Source organism: Manacus candei, unplaced genomic scaffold (assembly GCF_025592945.1).
Source record: "Manacus candei isolate 608988 ecotype Guabito, Panama unplaced genomic scaffold, ASM2559294v1 h1tg000225l, whole genome shotgun sequence".
In the NCBI taxonomy this organism is placed as follows: domain Eukaryota; kingdom Metazoa; phylum Chordata; class Aves; order Passeriformes; family Pipridae; genus Manacus; species Manacus candei.
Genome location: NW_026138273.1, coordinates 49,941 through 74,678, shown reverse-complemented (window position 1 = coordinate 74,678; position 24,738 = coordinate 49,941). Strand labels below are relative to the sequence as shown.

General features: G+C 52.1%; 1 protein-coding gene across 1 annotated transcript in view; it reads right to left on the bottom strand.

Annotated features, from left to right (window-relative positions):
- Positions 1 to 59: 59 nt before the first annotated feature.
- Positions 60 to 24,738, bottom strand: part of LOC127464451 (zinc finger protein 3-like) — a 51,372-nt gene continuing 26,693 nt past the window's right edge. The window contains exon 3 of the mRNA XM_051774788.1: positions 60 to 207. Coding sequence (XP_051630748.1) covers positions 60 to 207 — 148 coding nt within the window. The remainder of the gene's footprint in view (positions 208 to 24,738) is intronic.

Here is a 24,738-nt window from a genome sequence, read left to right as displayed (position 1 = left end):
ATGTCAGACCACATAAAGACAGCACGTAGAGATAACCCTGCTGTAAGTGATGGTTCCAGTCATCCCGTGTATGGATCAAAGATTTCCAAGGCTCTGTTCCAAGGCTGGGTGCACATGGACTGGGAGAACTTTTCCTGCCGGAGCCGCTCTCCCTGCACCGCCAGGAAGAGCAGGGACCGCATCGCCCCGGCCGCAGCGGCGCAGAGGCTGCTCGGGAGGGGACAGTGTGCTGGAGGGAGCTGCCCACTCGCTGTCCTCACTGCCTGCACAGCGCAGGGCTGGGGGGAATTGAGCCAGGCAGGAAAAGGGAATGGCGGCCATCGCACAGGGCTGAAATGAGACGGGAAGGAGCAAACAGCCTGGCTGGGGGAGCACAGTTTGGGAAGGGGGCACAGGGAAAACCCACTGGGATGTTCTGGGGTAAATAACAGAAAATAAACAGGGGAGGGTGCCCTTTCAGATATGGTTTATAGATCAGTGCACTGTGTATAGTGTAAGAGAGCTTCAGAAATGTAAGAATGCAGTTTCTACAGCCTTCACTACAGTGACACGTTTTTTACAAAATATGTAAAGAGATTATAAGTTGGGTGTTAGGTTGGGCTTTTTTTGGTGTTTTGTTTGGTTTGGGGTTTTTTTTACGGATGCTTTGTTCCCCCCCAACCTTTTCAAAGGAGGTTTCTTGAGTGTACCTTCTTAGAGCTAATTTGAAGGATTAGTTTAGAGAAGCCTCTAAGAGTAGATGCATTTCAATTAAATTGGGGCACATGTCTTTTTGGCTCTGGTGCAAGATTCAAACTAATTTTTTTCTTCCTCTTTGGCTCAATTAAAAACCATCTTAAAACACTCCCAGTATATTGTGTGAGTGCAGGGCTTGAGATTGAATGTATGGGATTGAATGGACACAGAGAAAGAACTAACATTCAGAAACATATCTACTTCAATTAACAAACCCTACAGTTTAACACATTAATAATATCCATAGCAATTGTGATTTGACTATATATTGTGATAGGCATATGCACATGTGAGCATAAGGACACACAAAATAGGTATTGTAGTTTCTGCAGTTCTTGTGTTATGGGTGAGGAAAGAGAAGATTCAAGCTAAAAATTGTCTGAACATTTTGAGAGTGCAGAGACATCTGTCTGACCATCACTAAGTATGATTTGATTTTAAGGCAGAACATATTAAAGAATGCAATAACTTAAAGCCAGCTGCAGTCTGGAATTTTTGCTTTTTCAGCAATAACAATAGCACTAATAATTACTAATAGTTAATGAGCTAACATGCAATAAATGTATCCGCTCATTTTGACATATGTGTCAGTTTAATAATTTTAAATGAATCAGGGCATTCATAACAAGAAATCTCCCTTAAACTCTGATTAAAATGTAACGTTCACTAAAGGATTATAGAGCAGACTTAATTTTACTGACTGTTTTAGCAGTTGTCACAGCTGTTGGAAGAAGGAAAGGCAATTGAAACACTCTAAAAAAGGGGGGGGGGGCAGAACGAGAGTAGTTTAATGAATGTAAACATAGTCTCTGAATGCCAAACATAAAAAATTGAGCACCTTTGTAGTTCCAGAAAGCTGCTGTACACTATGTACTTTTGCCTTTTGTGGCTCACTGTGTTTCATTCATTTGAACACTTAGTTTCCCCACTTTCTCCATTTAAAAATGTGCAACAGCGTTTAAATGTGGAACAAATTCAGCTGTTCATGTGCCTGGAGTTTCATCTTAGAATGCAACTGATAGAATACTCAGCTGGCAGGAAATAAAGGCTGTGTAGAATGGCTGTAACATTTCAAAAGTGGACACAGGCGTCACATCCTGTGAATGCTGCAGTGCAGTGAGGGTTGGTGTACATATTTTATGTTTTTCTAACTGTTCCCATGTTGTGATGTGGGAATGGTGTGTGGAGTTCCCCTGCGAGTCTGTCTGGGTTATGTCTGTGCAGGGATGAACAGGAGTGTGTGTGTAGATTCCCATGCCTGTGTGTGTGTGTGTGTGCAGGGGGATTCTGTGCTGAACTCGTTGAGCTACGAGGTGCACAAAGGACCCCCTTGCTTTCTAAATTCCTTCTCAGAGAAGAGCCTGGGAGTGGCTGGATCCAATCTCAGACTCAGATTTTGGTTTCAATTGAAGGAATTATACAGGTGTGATTCAATCACTTTGTCCTGCAGGTTTTAGTGATGGCAAATCAGAAATATTTCTAAAAAAACAATGATTTATTATGACAAATGAACAAAAAAATTGATCAGAAAAGTGAACAGATGAAAGACCTTAAAGAGAATATTTACTTCAAATTATAAAAGCCAAAAACCCCTATAGTATAGTGTAAGATAGGACAGTGGAGTCTATCAAAGTAACACTATTAAAGCAATTGGATCAAAGCTACCAAAAAGAAACAATCCTGAAGCAGACATTGAGGTAACTCACCCCACAATGACAGGGGGTAGTTCTCTCTCTTTCACTTAACCCCTGGGCAGTGACCATGAAGAGCTGTCCCTGTTTCATGGCAGAAGCTCCACACACTTCAAGGAAGTCTGTGGAAGAATCTGACACAGGAAAGTTGGACAAGGCTTTTATAGTTATCAAGGGTTTGACTGCCAGATGTATTTGCAGGCCAGGGAACAGCTTATCTGTCAAATCCTGCTTCAAAAAGCAGGATGTGTGTTTGAAGTTTCATGAAGCATTCTGGGGTTAGCATAATTCAACATTAAAAACAGCACCTTGACACCAGCAGTTACTCACCACAGAGAGCTTGCATTGTTTGCAATCTCTGACCATTGTTTAGGTATTGTCAGAGCAGAGCATCCTGCCAGAAATGGCCCCTTGATTCCATGAGGTTGCAAACACTCTCATGGTTCCTTTGGTTCCATGGGGGCCTGCAGTGTCACAATGGCTCCTTGATTCCAGGATGTTCCAAAACATCCCAGGGTTCCCTTGGCTCCAAGAGGCTCCCCAGTGTCCCAGCGGCCCCTGGATTCCAGCAGGCCCTGCAGTGTCCCAATGGCCACTGGGTTCCAGGAGCCACAGCGGCTGCCGCCGGCGTCTGTGCCCGGAGCCGCCGCTCCCACGGGGCTGCCGCACTCACCGCCGGGGTTGCCGCTCGCGCAGCCGCCGCTCTGCCCCGGCTGCACCGGGACCCGGCACCGCCTCGGGCCTGCGCTGCCGCCTCAGCGGCCACAGGGACACAGCCATGGGGGACCTTTGCTCTGACACTGATGGGACCTGGCTTTGTTCTGCTTGGGGCTGGGCTTTAGGAAAACTGCTGTTCATGTTCATGCTCCACTGGGACAGCTCCTGAATTCCAAAGGTTTCCTAATCCAGGGGAGGGGTTTCTATGGCATCGGAGGTGCCGCCCCTCGGGACACATTGTCAATAAACCATCCAGCTGACTGGGATGGGTGTAAGAGCTGGGGAACACAGGATAAGCAGTCATCCCATGAAAACCTTAGAACATTCCATACCTGAATCGTAACCAAAATTGAACAGTTTGGATACAATTCCCAAATAGTTTGGAAACTCCAGTAATTCCTGACACCAGGATGGAAATTCAGCAGATAACTAAAGCCAGTCCCCTTGGGAGCCCACAGCCAGCGGGGCTGAGGGAGGCCCTGGCAGCTCCCCAGCACCTCCCTCTCAGTGGGACACCTCTGGCAGCCTCTCCCAGCTCGGGAACCCTCCAGTTTGCAACACTCCAAAGACCATCACTGATGCCCCGGACAATTCTGATCCCCCTCAACAAACACTCCTCCAGCTGTGACCCTTGTCTGGTGGGAAACACAAAGGGATTTGGGGGAGTGTTTCCCTGACAACCAGGAGAATTTGGGAGAGGGACCTTTCCACAGCCAGCTATTGATGTGTCCACACATCTCTGCCTGGGTGTGGGTGTGAATTGACTTTGGTGTGAATGTTGTTATTGTGAATCTATAATTCAGTCACTGTTAAAATTGTGGCAAATGCTATTGAATCACTTGATAATTGTTCAACTGGTGAATGATTAAGTGCTACTAATCTCTTTTGCCTCCTTGTCTTTGGATACAAATCCTTTGTGCCCTGACCCTCTTGCATCCCAAGGCTCTGTGTAAATCATTCCCTTTCATCAAAAAATATATATTCTTCGTGACGTCCACTTTAAAATCTCCCTCCTTAGCTAAACTACAAAACAACTCCAATTAGCTGTTCAAGTCTTGATGACTTGAAGACAATTAAAGGAAGACAAAGAATTTGTTTTTCAGTGTTTTAATGGGTCCCACAGTGTGTTTGGAGCTGCATCAGCTGTCAGTCCAAGGTGGGCCATGGCAGAACTTGTGAGGTTGGGGGGTGAGGAGCAAGGTTAATTATACAGGGTCAGTGTGGATCTCCTGAGGAGACACTCAGCATCAAGATCACTTGGAGAACACCTCTATCACCTCTCCTCTGAACTAAAAAATATCCATAATTGAATTAAAACACAAAAAGTACAAACTTTAAAGACTTGTTTTGAAATTGCTTTGAAAACAATTAAAGGAAGACAAAGAGATCCTGAGGGATTTCTGGAATTTAATGAGCCCCACGGTGTGTTTGCAGCCCAGCCCATGATCCTGAGGTACTGAGAGAAGATTGAAGCAGCTGCTGAAGAAGTCAGAAGCCAAAGTCCAAGTGCCTTGAAGCATTGCTGGGCCCCACTGAGGGCAGGCACTGCCAAAGCCTCCCCAGGGACTCCTTGGAGCAGCTCCTTGGAGGCCAGGAGTGCAGGCAGACAAAGGCTCTGGGCAGGCCCCTGCAATGCTGAGCAAAGCCTGCCTTGGTTTTGTGGAGCACAAAGGCCAAGGCCTGAGCCCCAGGCCCTGGCCCAGCAGATCCTGTCCCTCCCGGCTGGCTCAGGGCTGTTTGGGGGGCACTGGGATGGCAGGGGGAGGAACAACAAAGGCCCAAAACTGGGCAACCCCTGCCAGGCTCCTGAGGGAGGGGCGAGGCAGAAACCAAGTGCAGACCCTGCCAGGAAAGTGTCTTGTGGTGGCCTGAGTGGCAGAGGCAGCTGCCAGAGGCAAGGGGACAAAGGCCTGGGTGCCTTTGGGCCTTGCAGCCCTGCCAGAGCCCTTGGCCATCTCTCCTGCAGGCTGTCCTGCCCTGGCCCTGCTGCTGCTCTGGCCTTGCAGGCTGCACACACCCCTCCTGCTTTCCCACCCCCTCCCAGCAGCATTTCTAGACCCTCCCTGATGTCTCTGCACCAGCTCTGGCTGTTGCCATGTGCACTTGGCCTTCTGAACTTGGATCCTGAGCCCCTGTGCCACAGGACATCCCTCCCAGAGCCCAGGCCCTTCTCCTGGGGGTCACTGCAGAGCTGAACAGATCCAGGTCACCTCCCATTCCTCTGCCAACCCCCTGGGCCTGCTCTGGGCCCTGCAGGTCCTTGCCCTGCTTCCAAGGGCTGTGGGGGTGCTGAATGGTCAGGGCTTGGGGTTTAGAGCTCAGGGTGGGGATTCGGCAGAACTTTGGGAGGTTTGTTGTTCTACTGGCAGTGTCTGGTTCATGATTAGGGGAAGAGATTTTTGGGCTGGGTTAAGATAAAAGCTTGGCTTTTCATACTGGTAATACAGGTTTGGGAATGAGGTGGGCATTAGAGGACAAATAAGAGTCTGGAGTTCTGGGTTTGGGCTTTTTCTGGTTTGGAATTAGAGAAGTGGATACCTTTCCATGGGAGGAGCAGCACTTTTGGGTGGTTTTGGGGCTTGAGGTTACAAAGTGCATAAAGGTCCATCAGATGTGTTTGCACAGTCAGTGTTTCAGCACCCTCAGCATTACCTGAAGATAGTTTTACCTCATAGAAATCCTTCCTCTCTGTTGGTCAAGCCCCTCTTTCCTTCCCCAGTTTTCCTTCCCTTTTGTCCCAGTTCCTCCCAACCTCCTCAGAACTTTCATCAGGATGGGCTCAGCTGTGTGATGATGCTGTGCAACCTCATGGAATCAAGGAGCCACTGTGAAACTGCAGAACCTCATGGAATTACGTGGCCATTGTGACCCTGGGGAAAGCCATGGAATCAAGAGGCCACTGGGACACTCCAGGGTCCCATGGAGCCAAGGGAACCCTGGGACAGTGGGCAACCTGATGAAATAATGGGGCCATTGTGACACTGCAGAAACACATGGAATCAGGAGGCCATTGTGGCACTGCAGGGGCTCTTAGAAACAAAGAAACCCTGGGCCACAGTGGAATTTCATGGAATCAAGAGGCCATTGTGACACTGGGGAACCTCATGGAACAAAAGGAATCCAGGGACTTCTTCTCCATACCAGTGTTGGGAAAAGACCTCAGCCTTCAAGAAGTGCCTGGAGGGGAACCCCTTTGCTGCTGGAATTGCTGTTGTGGAGCCCAGCCCTGTCCCAGCAGTGCCCAGGGCCTGTCCCTGCCTGTGCTCACAGGCCTGACCCACAGCAGGACAGTGACTGAGCTGCCAGAGCACTCAGGCCTTGGGCACGGACAGGAAAGGAGAGGGTGGGAGTGCAAAGAGAGCAGCTCTGAACAGACCCAGTCCTGGTGCTCCCTGGCAGTGCTGGGACTCTTTTCCCCTCCACATCTGCAAACATGGAAATGCCCTCCAGCTTCAGGGGAGGTCTTGGAGGAAGGATTTGGAAAAAGAATTTGTGTCCTTTCTTACACTCAGAGATTGTGATTCCTCATGTACAAACTAACACAGGGAGAATGTTTGACAAATACCTTGCTGCACAAACTTTTATTTTGTTTAAATGCACACAAAGCATGATTCCTGATATGTATATTTTGAGAGTGAAAAAAAGAGGTAGAGAGTGAATTATATGGGATGAAGAATAAAATTTCAGTGTTAATGACATGAACAGAGGGAAAAAACAGGGAAGCCCCCCAACCCAATTACTACAAAAAGCTTTAGAAGGCAGGCTGGGCCCAAAATGTGTTATACAATGAATGTTCTGCAGAAGAAAAGAGGCAGGTTATTGCTTCTTAAAAAAAAACATCCAGTCGTCATTGTCCTTATGGCATCCTTGAGCTCCTGGTTCCTGAGGCTGTAGATGAAGGGGTTCAGTGATGGAGGCACCACCGAGTACAGAACTGACACCACCAGGTCCAGGGATGGGGAGGAGATGGAGGAGGGCTTCAGGTGGGCAAATGCGGCAGTGCTGACAACAATAGAGACCACGGTCAGGTGAGGGAGGCAGGTGGAAAAGGCTTTGTGCCTTCCCTGCTGAGAGGGGATCCTCAGCACAGCCCTGAAAATCTGCACATAGGAGAAAACAATGAAAATGAAACAGCCAAGCCCTAAAGAAATAGTAAACCAGAGAAACTCAATTTCCCTGAGGTAGCCTGAGTGTGAGCAGGAGAGCTTGAGGATGTGTGGGATTTCACAGAAGAACTGGCCCAGGGCATTGCCCTGGCACAGGGGCAGGGAAAATGTACTGACTGTGTGCAGCAGAGCATTGAGAAAGCCAGTGGCCCAGGCAGCTGCTGCCATGTGGGCACAAGCTCTGCTGCCCAGGAGGGTCCCGTAGTGCAGGGGTTTGCAGATGGCAACATAGCGGTCGTAGCACATGATGGTGAGGAGGAAATACTCTGTTGACATGAAGAAGAAAAAGAAAAAGAGCTGTGCAGCACATCCTGTGTAGGAGATGGTTGTGGTGTTATGGAGGGAATTGTGCATGGCTTTGGGGACAGTGGTGCAGATGCAGCCCAGGTCTGTGAGGGAGAGGTTGAGCAGGAAGAAGCCCATGGGGGTGTGCAGGTGGTGGTCACAGGCTACGGTGCTGAGGATGAGGCCATTGGCCAGGAGGGCAGCCAGGGAGATGGCCAGGAAGAGCCAGAAGTGCAGGAGCTGCAGCTCCCGCCTCTCTGTGAATGCCAGGAGGAGGAACTGGGGCATGGAGCTGCTGTTGGACATTTGCTGCCTCTGGTTATTGTTTTCTGTTGAGGAGAAAAAAGGCAGAACTAAATTAGGCCAGACTCAATCAGCAAAACATCTTGCATGTCTCATAGCAATTCAACATTCAGGGCCTCTTTTCAGGAAGATCTCTCTGCATCCCTCTGCCCGAGCTCTGGGTTTTGCTGGCTGAAGGGGGCACTGAGAGCAGGACCCTGGAATGGGCTCCTGAGGAATCCTTCTTGCTGTGCAGTGAGAGGCAACTTGGAGCACAGGGTGACCTCCAATTAAATGCATTTGTGATGTATCAAAGTGTTTCCAGAACTGCTGGTCACAGTTTGCCCAAGGGCAGAACAGAGGGAGGGGATTTGGGGGACTTGATTTTGTTCCAGTTCCTCTTGCCAGGAGTGAGTTTGGATGGTTGAAATCTCTGACATTTCTAATGTGCTCCAAGGGAAATCTTGTGAGTCCTGAGAGGCAAAGGGATGGTCTCTTGGTGCAGAGACAAGAGCTGGCCATCTTTCCTGTTCACAGCTGCTCCTGGCTGGCAGCTTGGAGCTGAAGGGGGATCACCCTTAGGAATTCCCTGCAAAAAGAAACAAGGCACTTCTGGGAGCAGAGGAATCCTGGTTCAAAGAGCAGATTGACAGAATCCTTGCCTTTCCTCAGGGTGCCTGATTAGGATCTCATCTTTCTCCTCCCAGACTGCCACAAACAGGGATCATTGCAGCTCCCAAGTACAGCTGCCCAGAGCATTTCCATGGATTTAGCACTGAGGAGTTTTCTCCATGGGGATCCTGTGCAGCACAGAGATACTATGGCAGAGCTGTGCCCTTCTGGAGGGCACCTGCAGCCCTGCAGGACACCCAGGCAAACAGCTGAAGACCCTGAAGGTGCCTGGAGGGCACTTGGGCACTTGGCTACCACAGACACATCCCCACAGCAGCACCCAAAGGGATTGTGTCTGGACAGGAATCTGCCCCCCCAAGCCCCACAGTGGCTCAGAAAACCCAGTGGTGAGAACAAGGAGAGCCCAGGCAGCAGGGGATGGCAGTGAAATGCCACAGTGCTGCTGCCAAGGGAGGAGGGACACAGAGAGACAGCTGGAAATCAGGGCCCTGTCCTTGCCTGGGCTCTGGCTGCTGCAGGGCAATGCACAGCCCAGCCCCCGTGGGCCTGAGGGCACAGGCTCTGCTTAGGCTGGGAAAGGAGCCCAGGCAGGAGCTGCTCAGGGAAGGGGTCTGTGCCACAGGGACAGCAGGGAGGGGCCCACATCCCCCTGCCCAGCCCTTGTGGCAGCAGCTGCCTCTCCCTGCCTGCCTGTCTCTGGGTGAGGAGCTGTTCCTGCCAGCAGCCCCTGCCTGTGCCCAGCTCAGCTCCCTGCCAGTGCTGCCAGAGCCATCCCCAGCCCAGTGCCCAGGGGCAGCTCTGCCTGGGCAGGGGCTGCAGAGCAGATCCCAGACAGCCTGTGGTGGCTGGGAAGGGGGAGGTGTTCTGGGGGGATGTGCTTCCTGAAAAGGGCCCCTGGAAATGGAGGAGGTGGAGCTGAAGCTGTGAGGAGCCCTGAGCCTGCAGCTGAAGGGCCCTGCCCTGCCCTGCCCAGCCCTGAGGGGTCACTCCTTCCACCCACACCTTCTCCCCCAGCCCCGTGGCAGCTCCTTGGCCGGGCTGAGAGCTGACCCTGGAAGGCAGCAGAGTCCCTGCCCCAGCACACAGAGCCCTGGGGGCAGGACCCTGCTCTGCCCCACAGCCCTGGGCACCCCTGGCTGCACCCCCACCTTCCCACCCCACAGCCAGCCCTGGCACAGGGAACCTTCTGGCCCTGGGCCTCTGATGGGGCAGCAGCAAGTCCTGCTCTGCAGCAGCTTCTCCTGCTGCACCCCAGCAAATCCAGCAGAGCCATCCTGACAGCTCCTGCCACTGCTGCCATTTGGCAGCTGGGAGAGGCACTTGCAGGAACTCACCTGCACTGCTCTGCAGCCACAGCCTGAGCGTGGCAAAGGGCTGGCAAGGTTCCTGCCCTGAGCAGCTCTGCCCTGTCCTCCCAGCCCAGGATCCCTTGAACCTCCTGCTCCCTTCTCCTCTCTGCCCTTGCTGCCTGCAGCTCCTGCCCTGCTCTGCCATATGGTCACTTCCTCTGCACTGCAGCAACTGGGAGAGTCCTGCTGAAAGATCCTGGAAGCTGTGGGATGTGGCAGCTTTAGGAGATGCCTCCAGGAAGGCAAGTTGAACTTTCCTACAGCCAGAGAATTCTTCTTTCAAATCCTGGGAAGGTTTCTCCCATAGTGAGAGCTCAGTCACCTCCCAGCCCAGGCTGCCTCTCATGTCTCTGCCTTCTCTCCTGTGCCCTGGGTGCTGCAGGCAGTGCCCTCAGCCCTGCTGGGCTGTGCAGAGGAGCTGCTCACCAGCAGAGCTGTCTCTTTGAAGCTCTTCTTGCTTGCCAGGAGCTCCCTGTGTGCCAGGAGTTCCGCTCAGCTCAGCAGCACAGCAACAACCCCAGGCATTTCATGACCCTCAGGGGACTTTGATGTTGTTTACATGAGACTCAGTCCCTGAGAGGAAGTTCAAACAACTTCTCAAGAAGTCAAAGTGAGATTGAAACACTAAAGTTTCTTGTAGTGCTAATGAGTCTCACTGAGGGACACAACTGAGAAAGTGTCCCCAGATTCCAGTTAGAGCAGAAAACTGCAGACAGTGATGACAAGGATGGACAAGCAAGGGAAAGGTGGCTCTGATGCTGAATAAACCTTGACTTGTTTCCTTAATCCAGAGGACCAAGCCCTGACCCCCAGCCCCTGGGAAGGGACATCCTGTCCCTGCCTCATTCCTCAGGGCTCTTCCTGGGGCACTGGGATGTGGGATGTGCAATGCCAAGGGCAGGACCATGGGGTGGCACCTGCCAGGCTGCTGAGCAGGGACAAGGAGGCCATGAGGCCCCAGGGCTGCAGGGGCCACTCCCCTCCTCCTGGCATCAGGGGCACAGACAGCAGCCATGGCCAAAGGCCTGCAGAAGGTGGCTGTGTCAGGGCCTTTCAGCTTCTCCCCATCCCGGTCTCCTCTCCAGCCCAGGCTGTCCTACGGTGTCCATGCCCTGCCCCTTTCCCTGCAGGCTGTCATCATCCCCCCGGCTGCCCCACCTGGCTGGCACCTTCCTGCACTGACATCTCTGCGTCCTCCCTGGCTCTTCCTGCACACACAAAGCCTTGGGCTCATCCAGACTCCTTCTTTGTGACATATTGCACCACAACACTGACCTCAGAGAGAAATTTCTGACTTCTTGTCACCAGTCTAGGCCACCCCAGCTGCCCTTGGTGGCACTAGTTCTTTCTTAGGCTGTTTTCTGACAGGAAGAAAAGCTCCACCAGCTCTGACACCCCCCTTCCAGACCTCTCAGGCTACTCCTCTACTGTCCTCAATCTTCACACCCCTGACCCCTGAGTAGTAGCCCCCAGGCCAGAATTGCACTGTGCAGACTGTGGGAAAGAGCAGACAGCCCCAACAGGAAGCCAGGGCTGGTAAGGCAGGTCTGGGGAACCCATCCAGACAAAGATTCCCACCTGCAGACTGGAAGCACAGCAGGCAAAACTCCCACCGTGGCAAGCTGTGGGAAAGGAAGCAAGTCCCTGTAGATGTGCCAGCCCAAGCTGTGGGAACAGCATCTACCCCCCTGAATACCCGGGGCTTGGGCTGTATAAAAGTGATAGCCCAGAAGCACAACTTGGGGACCCTCCACCGAGCAGAGCAGGGTGAAGAAGGACCGGTGGGAGCCTCAGGGATCTCCATGGTGTGATACATTGACTTCATCTCTGTCTCTCTCTCACTGGCTTCCCACCACCCCCTTCTTCTCTCTCTTTCCATTTCTTTTTCTCTCTCTCCCTCCTATTTACTGTTAAATCAAACCTGGACTGATGACTTTGGCACATGGTCTCCTTTGCAGCTGAATTTGGGCAGAGGTGTCTTTTAATAATGGGAACCTGAGAGTATCCATGAGGTTTTACAGTGTGGGAATGGCCACTGGATTCCATGAGGTTCCACAGAGTCTCAGGGTCCATTTGGCTTCGTAAGGCTCTGCAGTGTGACAATGGACCCTTGATTCCATGGGTTTGCAAAATGTCTCAGGACTCCTTTGGTTCTAGGAGGCCCCACATGTCACAGTGGCCTCTTGGTTCCATGAGATTCCTCAGTGTCCCTTTGGTTCCATGAGGCCCTGCAGTGTCACAGTGGCTTTTGAGTCCCCGAGGTTCTTCAGTGTCACAATGCTCCCTTGGTTCCATGAGGTTCCACAGTGTCCCAGGGTTCCTTTGGCTCCAGAAGGCCCTGCAGTGTCACAATGGCCCCTTTACTCCAGGAGGTTCCACAGTGTCCTTGCTGGAACACATAGGGCTGTAATGTTGTCACCCCTGCAGAGCTGCCTCCAGCTCTGGGCTCCAGCACAGGAAGGACATGGACCTGCTGGAGTGAGTCCAGAGGGGACCACCAAAGGGATCAGAGGGATGGAGCAGCTCTGCTGTGAGGAAAGGCTGAGAGAATTAGTGGTGTTCAGGCTGGAGAAAAGAAGGCTTTGGGGTGACCTAATTGTGGCCTTCCAGTGCCTGAAGGGAGCCAACAAGAAAGATGGAAAGAGACTTTGGAGAAGGGCCTGGAGTGACAGGACAAGGGGAATGGCTTCACACTGAGAAAGGGAAGGGTTAGATGGGATATTAGGAAGAATTTCTGGGCTGTGATGGTAGTGAGATCCTGGTACAGGTTGCTCAGAGAAGTTCTGGCTGCCCCATCCCTGGAAGTGTTCATGGTCAGGTTGGATGGGGCTCTGAGCTCTGAGCCTAGTGGAAGGTGTCCCTGTCCATGGCAGGGGGTTGGACTGAGATGCTCTTTAAGGTCCCTTCCCACCCAAACCATTCCATGATTCTGTGACTGGTGGGGGATGTGGTGGTCGGAGCCGACGGGCACAGAGACCCCAAAATGGTGGAGTTTTCCATTCTGGGTGGAGGAAGGAGGGGGCAGCAGAACTGACAGCCTGGACTGCTGGTGGTCAGACTTTGTCCTGTTTGGGAGACTGACTGATCTGGGTGTGAGTGTGGATGTGCTGGAGGGCAGGAAGGCTCTGCAGAGGGATCTGGACAGGCTGGATCAATAAAGCCAAGTGTCGGGGCCTGCCCTTGGGTCCCAACAACCCCCTGGAACACTCCAGGCTGGGGGCAGAGGGGCTGGAGAGCTGCTCAGCAGGAAGGGACTTGGGGGTGCTGCTTGACAGGGGCTGGATATGAGGCAGAGTGTGCCCAGGGGGGCAAGAAGGCCAAGGGCATGGTGGCCTTTGTGGAGAAGAGTGTGGCCAGCAGGAGCAGAGAACTGATTGCCCCTCTGTGCTGGGCACTGGGGAGGCCCCACCTGGAGTGCTGTGTCCAGTTCTGGCCCCTCAGTGTCAAAAGGCCCTTGAGGGGCTGGAGCGTGTCCAGAGAAGGGAAGGGAGCTGGGGAAGGCTCTGGAAAACATGTCTGCTGAGGGACGGCTGAGGGAACTGGGCTGGTTGAGTCTGGAGAAGGGGAGGTTCAGGGGGGACCTCATTGCTCTCTGCAATGACCTGAAAGGAGGTTTTAGTGGGGTGGGGGTCGGTCTCTTCTGCAAAGCCTTTAGTGACAGGAAGACAGGAAACGGCCTTAAATTGCATCAGGCAAGGTTCATATTAGATATTCAAAAACCCTTTTTCCCCTGAGAGAGTGCTCAGGCATTGGAACAAGTAGCCCAGGGAGGTGGTGGAGTCTCTGGAAGCATTCAGGTGGCATCTGGATGTAGCGCTTTGGGATGGGGTTTAGGGGTGATTCTGGTGGTGCTGGGTTGACAGTTGGACTAGAAGGTCTGGAAGGTCTCTTCCAGCCTTGATGATTCTGTGATTCTCTGACCTGTCATCCCTGTTTGCAGGTTTGTGCTCTAACAAGACCCTGGGGATGTTTTCTCTGTTGGGTCCACAGAGATTGTGTTGTGTGAGCTTTTTTCCTCTACAATCAAAACAAGGAGTAATTAATGCTAAATCCAGCAGGTGGCTTTCAAGTACTAACTTGGTCCAGTTTGTCCAACTGTGTCCAAACAGGTGAGGAAAATCTGGAACTTTAGAAGGGTTAGTTTTTTACCTCATTAGCAGGATATCCAGGGGTGCACCAAGTGCCTTCCAGTGAGGAGCACAAGAGACCAGTAGACAGTGACAATATTGTTCTAATGTTAATGTCACTGGAGCACAGAGTGAGATCACATCTGAGTTATGTTTCTTTAATCAGTGATTGGGAATAAAGAGAAAAAGCCATCTGCTGCATTTAGCAATAATTACTCCTTGTTTTGATCTTAGGGAAAAAGGCTCACACAACACAATCTCTGAATGCTCCTTTGAACTTACCCACAGTGTGTTCACAAACACACAGAGCAAGGCTTTTAGATTTGGCTGCTACCCTCAGTTCCAGCATAGAAAGAAATGTCTCTGTGCAATAACAGCAATTGCCTTACCATGTTACTGAACTGCATTCAGTTTATCTGGTCTCAAACAAATACTCCATATTTTCTCCTTGTTTTATTTTCAAGGGCATGGGTATGGGTATTTAGGTGACTGCCTTCACTGGTATAGGATAGAAACCCTTCACATGGCTATAAATGAATATTATTCTCTTGACAAAACACCTTTTCCAAAGCCTCTGACAAAAAGAAAGGGAAAAAGAACCCAGAGAGAAAAAGGGAGCCAGAAAGAAAAGGTACATTGCTTGTCACCCACCAAAAAAGGTCTCCTCCCTAAAGATAATTCAGGCACACCCTTCAATATGGATCTCTCACTATGATCCCAAGTTCTTTTTTAGTGGAAGTTTCTTTAGGGAAGCTGAAGTTCATCACTGTCCCAGACAGCCAAGAATAAGATGACTGAGGGAATTCAGTTGCTCTCTTTAATAATACAGGATTATTTCCCTTTCATTTGGTGAAGTTAATAATATGACTGGTGGAATGTCAGTAACAATTAAATCATAAACTAGTGCAGCACCAAAGGGAAAACTTACTTTAGTTATGGAGTACTGCCAGCAGAAATCTTGAAAATCTTATATATAATATAAGTATTTATATATATAATATATATATAAAAATATGTAATATAATCTTATATTTACACTGATAAAATACCACATGTACTTCATGGGATACTGCAAGCTTTCTACAATTTTTGTGGCATGTCTTTACAGAGCGAGAGTGAACATTTTGAGATGATGCATTAATAAATGAGTTGTAGTTCTATTGTTTCTTGAATGTTAAGCACCACATCCTAAACGCAGGAACACGTTCAAGGTCAGTGTCCTATTTTAGACCTTTTCAGCAGCTGTGATATTGTGATAATCACACTTAAAATATTCCTCTAGAAAGAGTAAATTAGCCCTTTTCACTAGAAGGATTATTGTGATAAAAAACAAATCTGAAAGAGAACAAATTCAGATTTCTTTGTTTGTTGGTTGGTTGGTTTTATTTCAGCAATGCAATAAATTGCTGTCCCTAACTGGGATGGCTTTTCTACCCAAGAAATAAAAAGAAAACCCCAAAGTTTACTTTATTCTGCACTTATATTACTTTTGGGTTTTTTTTGTTTTTCTTGGAGGCCTCACCTCTGTAAAAATACCTTCCTTAAAATGCGTTCATGCTTTCTGTAAGAACCAAACCATTCCAGCTGACATACCATTCTATCACCAATACTGCAGGGAAATGTAATATCCCACTAAAGCAGAAGGGAAAGAAGAAAACTGAGCATCAGCAGCTCTTCCTAAGCAAGATCAGGGGTTTAGCTCCATCTAACTGAGAGGTGAGATGTGTCCCTCAGTGGGTCTCTTCCCACTCCCCCACCAGCCCTTCTACCCGACTGCAAGCTCAAAGTTCTAAAAAGAGAAGAAGAAGCTGGAGTGTCAATATTTCCCCAGTGCAAACCCCAATAATCTTTGCTGGGAGCTGACAGGAATTGCTGTTCCACTGCCCTGGGATATCCTGGCTTGAGGCGAGAGCGCAGCCCCGCCCAGAGCCCCCAACCCCTCTGAGAGCTTTTGTAGGGTCTGTTTGTCCATGTCCCTGTGGCAGAGGCTGCCCCGACACCTGCCCTGGAGCTGGTCCAGCTGCTGGACCAAACAAGGCATTGTCCAGCCTGCCTTCCCCCAGCCCCGACTGCCCCAGCCCATCTTCCATCGCTCTGCTTCCTTTTCCTGCCCCTGCTCCCCCTCCGCTCCCTTCCCTCTGGCATTTTTATTAGGAATGTCCTTGCTGTTCTCACTGTCCAAGCATAAGCTGATCCCCAGGGGAGCCTGTGGAATGTAACCCCTCAAGCACTAAATTCCTTCCCCTGTTCCAAAGACACGGGTTTGTTGTTGCTGCCCCTCCCGCCGAGCACCAGCTCCATCTCCTGCTCCTGCCCAGCGGCTTTCCAGAAATCCAGGGCTGGGTGTGGATTGAAGGCTGTGGCGAGGGACAGGATAAAGTTGCTTGGCTTCCACCCTTGGTGTCTCAGTGTTTGTGATCTTGGGAATCCTCACAAACCTGGAACAATGGCAGATTATCTGTTGTTGTAAGATATGAACGTGGAGATTGTTTTGATATGTGTTTACATTTTCCTTGAAAGTACAACTGATAGAAAACAATGTAAAAAAAAAAAGGGAAATGGAAATAATAAGAAAAAAATAAAGTAAAAAAAAAAGAGAAAAAAAGAGAAAAAGGAGAAAAAAAAGAGAAAAAAAAGGAAAGAAAAAAAGGAAAAAATGAGAAAAAAAGAAAGAAAAAAGAAAAAAGAGGGAAAAAAGAAAAAAGAGAGAGAAAAAAGGGAAGAAAAGAAAGAAGAAAGAAAAAAGAAAGAAAAAAGAGAAAATAAAAGAAGAGAGAAAAATTAAAAAGCAAAACGCCCGATCCTCCCCCGCCTCAAGGACTACAACTCCCACAATGCCCCGCGCAGGCGGGGGGCGGGCAGGGGCCGTGGCCGCGCGCTGATTGGCTGCGGGGCGGGTCTGTAAAGGCGGAGGGCGCGCGGAGCGAGCGCCATTTTGGCCTCGTGGTCGGGAGTGAGGAGGACTCGCCTGCGGCCGCTGCACTTCGCTGGGTGAGTTGGCGGGGGGGCGGCGAGAGCGGGGTCTGGGGATCCCCTCGGGGGCTGCGGGGAGCGCGGCTGTGGGTGGAAAGCCTGGAGGGCTCGGGAGGGTTTAGCGCGGGGGTTCGAGGGTTCACGGGGACGTTGTGAGGGGTCCCTGAGTCGGTTCGGTGTCCTGAGGGGACTCGGGGAGGAACTTAAAGGTCCTTGAAGGGTTTTGGGGGTCTCTTATGGGGTTTTGTTTTCTGAGGAGTTTTGGGGTGTTCCAGGTGGGCTTTGGGGCTCTCTGGGGAGGTTTGGGGTTCCTGGGAGGCTTTGCGGGGACCTTTGAGGCAGTTTTGGGGTCTCTGGGGGGTTTAAGGTGTCCCAGACGGTTTTGAGGGCCCGTGGGGGGGATTGCGGGTCCCTAAATGGGCTTGGGGAGTCTCAGGTGGGTTTTGTGGGTCACTAAGAGGGTTTAGAGGGTGCTGGGGAGGGATGAGATCTCTGAGAGGATTTGAGGGGACCTTGAGAAGGTTTTGATGGGTCAAAGGGGGATTTCAGGGGTTTTGAGGGGATTTCACAGGGTCCCCTAAAGCCCAGCAGTGGGGCTCAGGGGATCCTCCAGCCCCCAGGGGAGGGGGCCTAGGGATGCCCCCCAAAATCTGGAAGGGGAGATGTACCACATCCAGGTAAAGGGATCCCAGTGCCCCCAGTATATCCCAGTGACCTCCCAGTGACCCTCAGTATGGCCCAGTAACCCCCTCAGTGACCACCCAGTGTGTCCCAGTGACCTCCCATTGCCCCCCAGTATGGCCCAGTGATCCTGCAGTGAGCACCCAGTAACCCCCAGTATGGCCCAGTAACCTCCCAGTGTCCCCCCGTGTGTCCTGGTATCCCCCAGTAACTCCCCAGTTCTCTGCCAGTGCCCCCCAGTATGCCCCAGTTCCCCCCCAGGCCCTCCCAGTGCCCTCCCAGTGTCCCTCAGTACCCCCCCAGTCCTCCCACTGCTCTCTGGTTCCCCCCAGTGTGTCCCAGTATCCCCCAGTAGGCACCCAGTGCCCCCCGAAGTCCCCAGTTTGTCCCCAGATGCCCTTGGCCTTCCTATGGGATGGGGAGCATTTTTGGGGTCAGAGGATCCAGAGAGGAGCAGCGAGGCTGGGGAAGGGAGTGGAGCACAAGTGGTGTGAGGAGAGGCTGAGGGAGCTGGGGGTGTTGAGGCTGGAGAAGAGGAGGCTCAAGGGAGACCTCCTGACTGTCTGCAAGTCCCTACCAGGAGGTTGGAGCCAGGTGGGGCTGGGGCTGTTCTGCCAGGAAGCAACAGTAGGACAAGAGGGCTGGGTCTTGAGCTGTGCCAGGGGAGGTTTAGGTTGGATATTGGGAAGCAATTTTGTACAGAGAGAAGTGAAAAGAGCGGGTGGGTCACCCCCAAAGGGAGCTGGGGGGAGCCAGGGTTTGGGGGCTGATGGGAAAGGGGTGGGAGGGGGGTGCTGAGGGGAGTGGGGAGAGCGGGAGCGGGGTTGCCGTGGGGGTGCCTCGGTGTCCCCATGCCTTGACCCCGGGAGAGCGAGGGAGGCTGGAGATAGGGAGGAGCTTCGAGAGCCCTGAGAGCCTGGAGAGGGGGGCACGGAGAAGGGGAAGCCTGGATAGTGGGAACCCCTGGGATCCCCTAGGACAATAAAGTGGAGAACCTGGAGAGGGGGAATTTCTGGGAATGCGGCATCCCTAAGGCGAGAATCAGAGGAGAAGGGACCCTTGAGACCCCCAACACTCCCATTATCTCCAGGTAGAACCCCCAGTATCCCAGACAGGGGAGACTCTCTGAACCCTAGAGGGGGGAAACCAGAGAAGGGGAAATCTTAGGAGAATTTTTTTGGGCTAATCTTCATATTTTAGAGTATTTTTTAGGTGAATCTCAACTTTTTTCAGTTTGGGGGGGCAGGAGTCTTCTCACTATTTCTTATAGGCTTTTGCTGGATCTCGATGATTTGGGGTTTTCTGGGCTGAGTCTTGGTGTTTTGGAGGTTTTTATGGTCACAGGATGTCCGGTGAGTTCTAGAGATGGTCTTGGGCATTGGGAACCCCCAAGCCAACGCGCTCAGCCCTTGTTTTCCCCCCCATCAGGATTTGTCCTTCCCAAAGCTTGGGCGGATGGAGGAGGAGGCTGCGAGGAAGAGGAAGATGCCTTGGGCCCCCCAGGCAGGTGAGGAGGAAGTCAGTGTCCCTTTGGGCGGGTGTTGTGCTGGCTCTGTCAGCCCAGCATGGCCCCGGCTGCAGGACAACCCCGCTGGCGCCGCCGTCCTGCCGGGGCCGGAGTTGGGGGGATGTCCTTGGCCTTCCCTGTGGGCCGGAGGCAAATCCCCTGCCTGTCCTTCTTGCTTCCTGCCCCAGGCCCCGAGCTGAGGAGGGAGAGCCCGGAGGACAAATTCCCCCGTGAGACCCTGGTGGGAGAGGCCGTTTTGAAGGGCTCCCCGGCGCAGGAAGGCAGCGGGGAGGAAAAGGGCCGGAGATCCCCCCACAGGAGGGGCTCCAAAGCCATCCCAGGGTGCTCTGAGGAGGAAAGAGCCAGCCTGTGCCAGGAAGGCGGCCGGAGCTTGAGGGGGAGCTCTGAGCTGGTGGTCCCTGAGCAGCCTCCCAGCAGGGAGAAGCCCTTCGAGTGCTTGGAATGTGGGAAGAGCTTTAGGTGGAGCACCAGCCTCCTTACCCACCAGCACATCCACACTGGGGAACGTCCTTACACGTGTGGGGAATGTGGGAAGAGCTTCAGTGACAGCTCCACCCTCCGCAAACACAAGCACATCCACAGCGGGGAAGGACCCTACCCATGTGGGGAATGTGGGAAGAGCTTCAGTGACAACTCCAACCTTCGCAAGCACCAAGTCATCCACACTGGGGAACGGCCATACACGTGTGGGGAATGTGGGAAGAGGTTTCAGACCAGCGGGAATCTCCTCAGGCATGAGCGGACGCACACGGATGAGAGGCCCTTCCACTGCACTGACTGCGGGAAGGGCTTCAACCAGAACTGCAACCTCATCACCCACCGGCGCATCCACACCGGGGAGAGGCCCTACAAGTGTGGGGAGTGTGGGAAGAGCTTCACCCACAGCTCTAACTTGACCAAACACCAACGGACCCACCAGTAAGAGAAGCCCCACCAGTGCCCCGACTGCAGGAAGAGCTTCGGCCGCTACTTCCACCCCGAATGAAGCCCCTGATGGGGAGGCAACCCCTGGAGTCCAGTGACTGTCAGTCCATCCCTTTTGACCACAAAGGGCCAGTCCCCTTTCCCAGGGGCAGGTTCTGACAACAGAACCCTTCTTGGGGTGTGTGTGGAGATTCCTGCTTTGGCTGGGGACCCCCCCAGGGTCACTCCTGGAGGTTGAGAGCAGAGATCCCCCCACCAGCGTTGGTCTGGGGGAGTTCCATCCCTCTCTAATTAAAAGTTTCTCGTTTTGTGGCAGCTTGAGTAGAATTGCTTCAACAATTGCTTTAGTGTAGAGCACTGTCCTATCTTATCCTGTACAGGTAGTTTTAGTGTATATATTGTGCACTAAGTAATTCTGATGAAGATCTTTTGTCTGATCATTTGTATCCCTAAATAAATTCCTTTTTATCAATAGATCTGATTTGCCATCAATAAAACCTAGGGGACCAAAGTGATTCAGTCACACTTCTGTACTTTCTCTAAACTGAAACTGTTGGCATGATCCAAGGTTGAGATTGGATCCAGCAGCCCCCAGCACCGTACAGTAAGTTGGGAGCTCAGAGGGGCTACCCCCCTTTCCCAGCCCTCCTGTGCCCAAAGGCTCCCATGGGACCGTTTATCCCACCACACTACCCCTGCTCTTTTACCCTTCTCCCTGTTCCTCCCAGTTTTTCATAGTCCACTCAATCCCCAGCCCCAATTAGGATCACTCTGGGGGTCCCAATCCCCATTTTTCCCCCCTCTCTCACCCCTTCCACATCATCTCCCCACTCCCCAACCCTCTCATGCTCAGTTTGGGGGTCCCACCCTCCTCTTTCCCCACTCTCCTGACCTCTCCCACTTATTTCCCATCATTCTCAATGGTCCTCCCCTCCACTTTTGGGGGGTCTCACTCCCCTCCCACTCAGTTTGGGGTCCCACTACCCCTTTATCCCCTCTAACCCCCCCTTTTCCCACCGACCTCCCCCTTCCCACCCCCCGCTCACCCGAAAGCTCCTCGCCCGCAGCCGGGGGGGCTCCCAGCACCACCAGTGCCCAGAGAAGTCCCCCCAGAAAAGGGGTTGGGTGAGGTCCTGGGTGGGCTTTGAGTGTGTTTGGGGGTCCTCGGGGAGCTCTAAGAAGGTTTTGAGGGGTTCCCAGCACCTTTTGGGATGAGCTGGGTGCCTACTGAGGGGCAGGTGCACTCCCAAAGCCCCCCAGAGTGGGTTTACACGGGGGGAAACAGGGGAGTCCCTATTCCCGATCCATCCCGGAGCCAGTTCTGCCCCCCCCAAACTCGGCTCCACCCCTCGTTATCCACCCCCCCTCCCCAACTGCCCCCCAATAACCAGGACTGGGGAGAACTGGGAAGCTTTTATGGGATCAGGAGTGGCAGCAGGGGAGGGGGGGACACACGACCCCCCAAAATCCTCACGGGGACAGGAGGGGTCCAGGCTGGGCCCGAGGTCCCGGGGAGGGGCTGCGGCCGCCGCCGGCTCAGGAGCTCTGTGGGGAGAGAAAAGGGGGTGACAGCGGGGTGGGGGGTCCCCAGGGGGGCACAGACGCTCTGGGGGGACACACGACCCCCTGGGACCCCCCTCACCTTCTGGCGCAGGTAGAAGCCGAGCCCCAGCGCCAGGGAGACGAAGGCCAAGAGGAAGCCCCCGGCCCCTCCTTGGCAGCAATTGCTCAGGCTGATGGAGCCCGGCAGGGCCGGGGCCGCTGGCGGTGTCCGATCCCGGCAGGAAGCGGGGAGGGCCCGGCGGGGTCTGAGAGAAATAAATCAAGGCAGAACTCTCTCTTTCTTTTACCCTCTGGGCAGTGACCATCAAGAGCTGTCCCTGCTTTATAGGAGAAGCTGCACACACTTCAACAAAGTCTGTGGAAGAATCTGCTCTATCTAAGTTGGCCCTGGGCTTTTATGGTTATCCAGTGATGGATCTCCAGTCACATATTCCCAGGCCAGTGAGCAGCTGATCTGTCAAACTCTGCTTCCAAAAGCAGCATGTGTGTTGGAAGGTTGGGGAACCAGGCTGGGTTTGGCACAATTCAACACTAAACCAACTCCTTGGCACCAGCAGTAACTCCCCACAGAGAGCTTGCAGTGCTTGCATTCTCCCATCAGATTCTTTTCCAGGTAGAACATCCTGCTACAAGGGGTCTGTTACTACCCACCCCAGAAAGGGAGGGGTAACCAGGTTCTTATTAATAAATCCCTTGGGGTGGATTAGAGTGAAACGATACTGAATAATTGGTGTTTGAAAACATATATATATGGTTTATTTTAGAACAGTTTTGTTTCAAAGGTAAACAGGTATGTTGCCATTTTGGGTGTTATCATCTATCTCTCTCATCTACAGTAATATGGCATAAAGAGAACCTTTAGGGAAAATGCATAAGGGAGAAAAAGAAAGACAGGATAAGGGTGAGGGAGAGTAAGAGAAAGCAAAGCTGAGTGGAAAGATGTCAATAGTCACTGCCCACGGGCTCCAGAGGTGGAATTTGGGAGTTGCAGCTTCCATGTCTGTCAGTTGAAGTGGTGGCCTTGATCCATTGGGGGTGGGGGAGGGAAGCCCCCACACTCCAAGAAGTTATGAGTTATTATATCCATGGATGGTGTCACAGGCCATGCCACAAACCCCCAACATCTCCTGGGCCTGCGCAGAGTTCCCGTGAGGGGCCTGGGAAAAGGGTTTTTCCTGCCTTTCAGGATTGGCAGAGGGGGAATGGGCTTTGATGGGCCATCAGAGGTCTAATGCAAAAGTCCTGCAAGAGCCTGCAAGAGTCCCTTGGCAATCCTAGAATGCATAAATCATTAGGTGTTTCGGTCTCTGACAGGTACACAAAGTGTTTCCCCATCCCTCTGCATCATCCACCAAGTGCACCGAAGTCCTTGAGCAGAAACAATCCCATGGGTGGGTTTGCCTTTGCTTGAGTCAGGACTCAACCAAACTATGGAATATGTCCTCCCTACCATATTCCTCATATGGACCACAGGGGTTTTATCCCCTTCAATGGTACGCAGAGGTTCTTTTTGGGCAGGACCAGTTAGTAGAGTTAACTAACAAGGTTTGTGTGATGCCTTAAAGCTTTCTGGATATTTTTTATTTTAGATTTTAAAAGTAGTTGTGTAGTAAATGTAGATGTTAATGTAGCTGTATTATATGCCACCCTTTAGCATAGTAGTTTACACAGACCTAACCTTATTACCCCATTTGATATCAAACTTTCTAAATTCCTTTAGCCTGTTTAGACTTCTTTGCAAGGTAGAATTGTAGAAAAACATCTCTATTGAACAACATCACACCCTAGGCCTGGACAACAAGATCCCACAAGAGACAAAGCAACCTTCAAGCCCAGAACTTTGGAGGTGCTCCAAGGACTGTACGTACTGTGAAGAAGATAAAGATGAGGAAGAAGGGGTCCCAAAGCCCCCAAACCCAATTCCCCAAGGGGCGTGTTGAGGGGCAGAACTGGGCAGAACTGGGAGGTGGAGAGTTCTGGCATTGAAGGGACCATCTTCTAAAACTGTAGAACCATTGCCTGGGAGGGCGCGTCGTGTGTGTTCCCCTGGGCCTGTGGGCCTGATTAAAGGACCTGCTCTTTTGAGCTGATCTTAGACACTGAATTGGCCTGGAGTTTTCTCTCTTGAGCTTACAGGATTAACTAACTAGGTGGCTTTTGCTAAATGCACAGCCCAAGGTTTGAAGGTCCCACTGCCCATTGCTTTCAAGGGGGTTTTGAACAGTCCACTCTGCCATTCCACTTTCCCAGAGGCTGGTGCCTGACAGGGAATATGATCCATCCACTCCATGCCGAGCTCTCTGGTCCAGGTGTGCACAAGGTTGTTTTGGAAAAGAGTCCTGCTGTCCAACTCCAGTGTTTCTGGAGGGCCGTGTCTCCACAGGACTTGCTTTTCCAGGCCCAGGATGGTGTTCTGGGTAGTGCTGGGAGGCACAGGGTGTGTCTCCTGCCATCCAGGGGTTGTGTCCACCACTGTCAGCACGTAGAGCTTGCCTTGGTGGGTTTGGGGAGTGTGCTGGGATCAATCTGCCAGGCCTGCCCACATCTCTAGTTCAGCCATCATCCCCCACCCTACAGGGGCTTTGCCCTCTTGGCCTGTTTGATGGCAGCACATGTTTCCCAGTTCTGGAGAACCTGGCAGTTGGTGTCCATGGTTAAATGCAGCCCTCCATCACAAGCCCAGCTGGATGTGGCACCTCTTCCCTCAGGACCTGAGGTGTCCTGGGCCCAGTGAGCCAGGAATAATTCCCCCTTGTGTTGCCAGGCCAGCTCTACCTGAGACACTTTCATCTGGTCAGTCCCATCCCCCTGTCCATTGTTGGATGTCACTCAGGAGCCCAACTCTTGGTTCCCTGTGCATCTCCAGGATGGACTTTCACAGCCAACCTCTCTGCCCGGGTGGCAGGAGGGCCTACCCTGATAAGGCCTAAAATCCCATCAGACAATGCCAACAGTGCCAGCTCTCATGCAAGCTGTCTGTGAGATCTGAGAGTTACCGGTGGCCCCATGGGAATGGTTTTGGTGTTGAATGATGCTCAAACCAGCCTGGTTCACCCAACTTCAAACACACATCCTGCTTTTGGA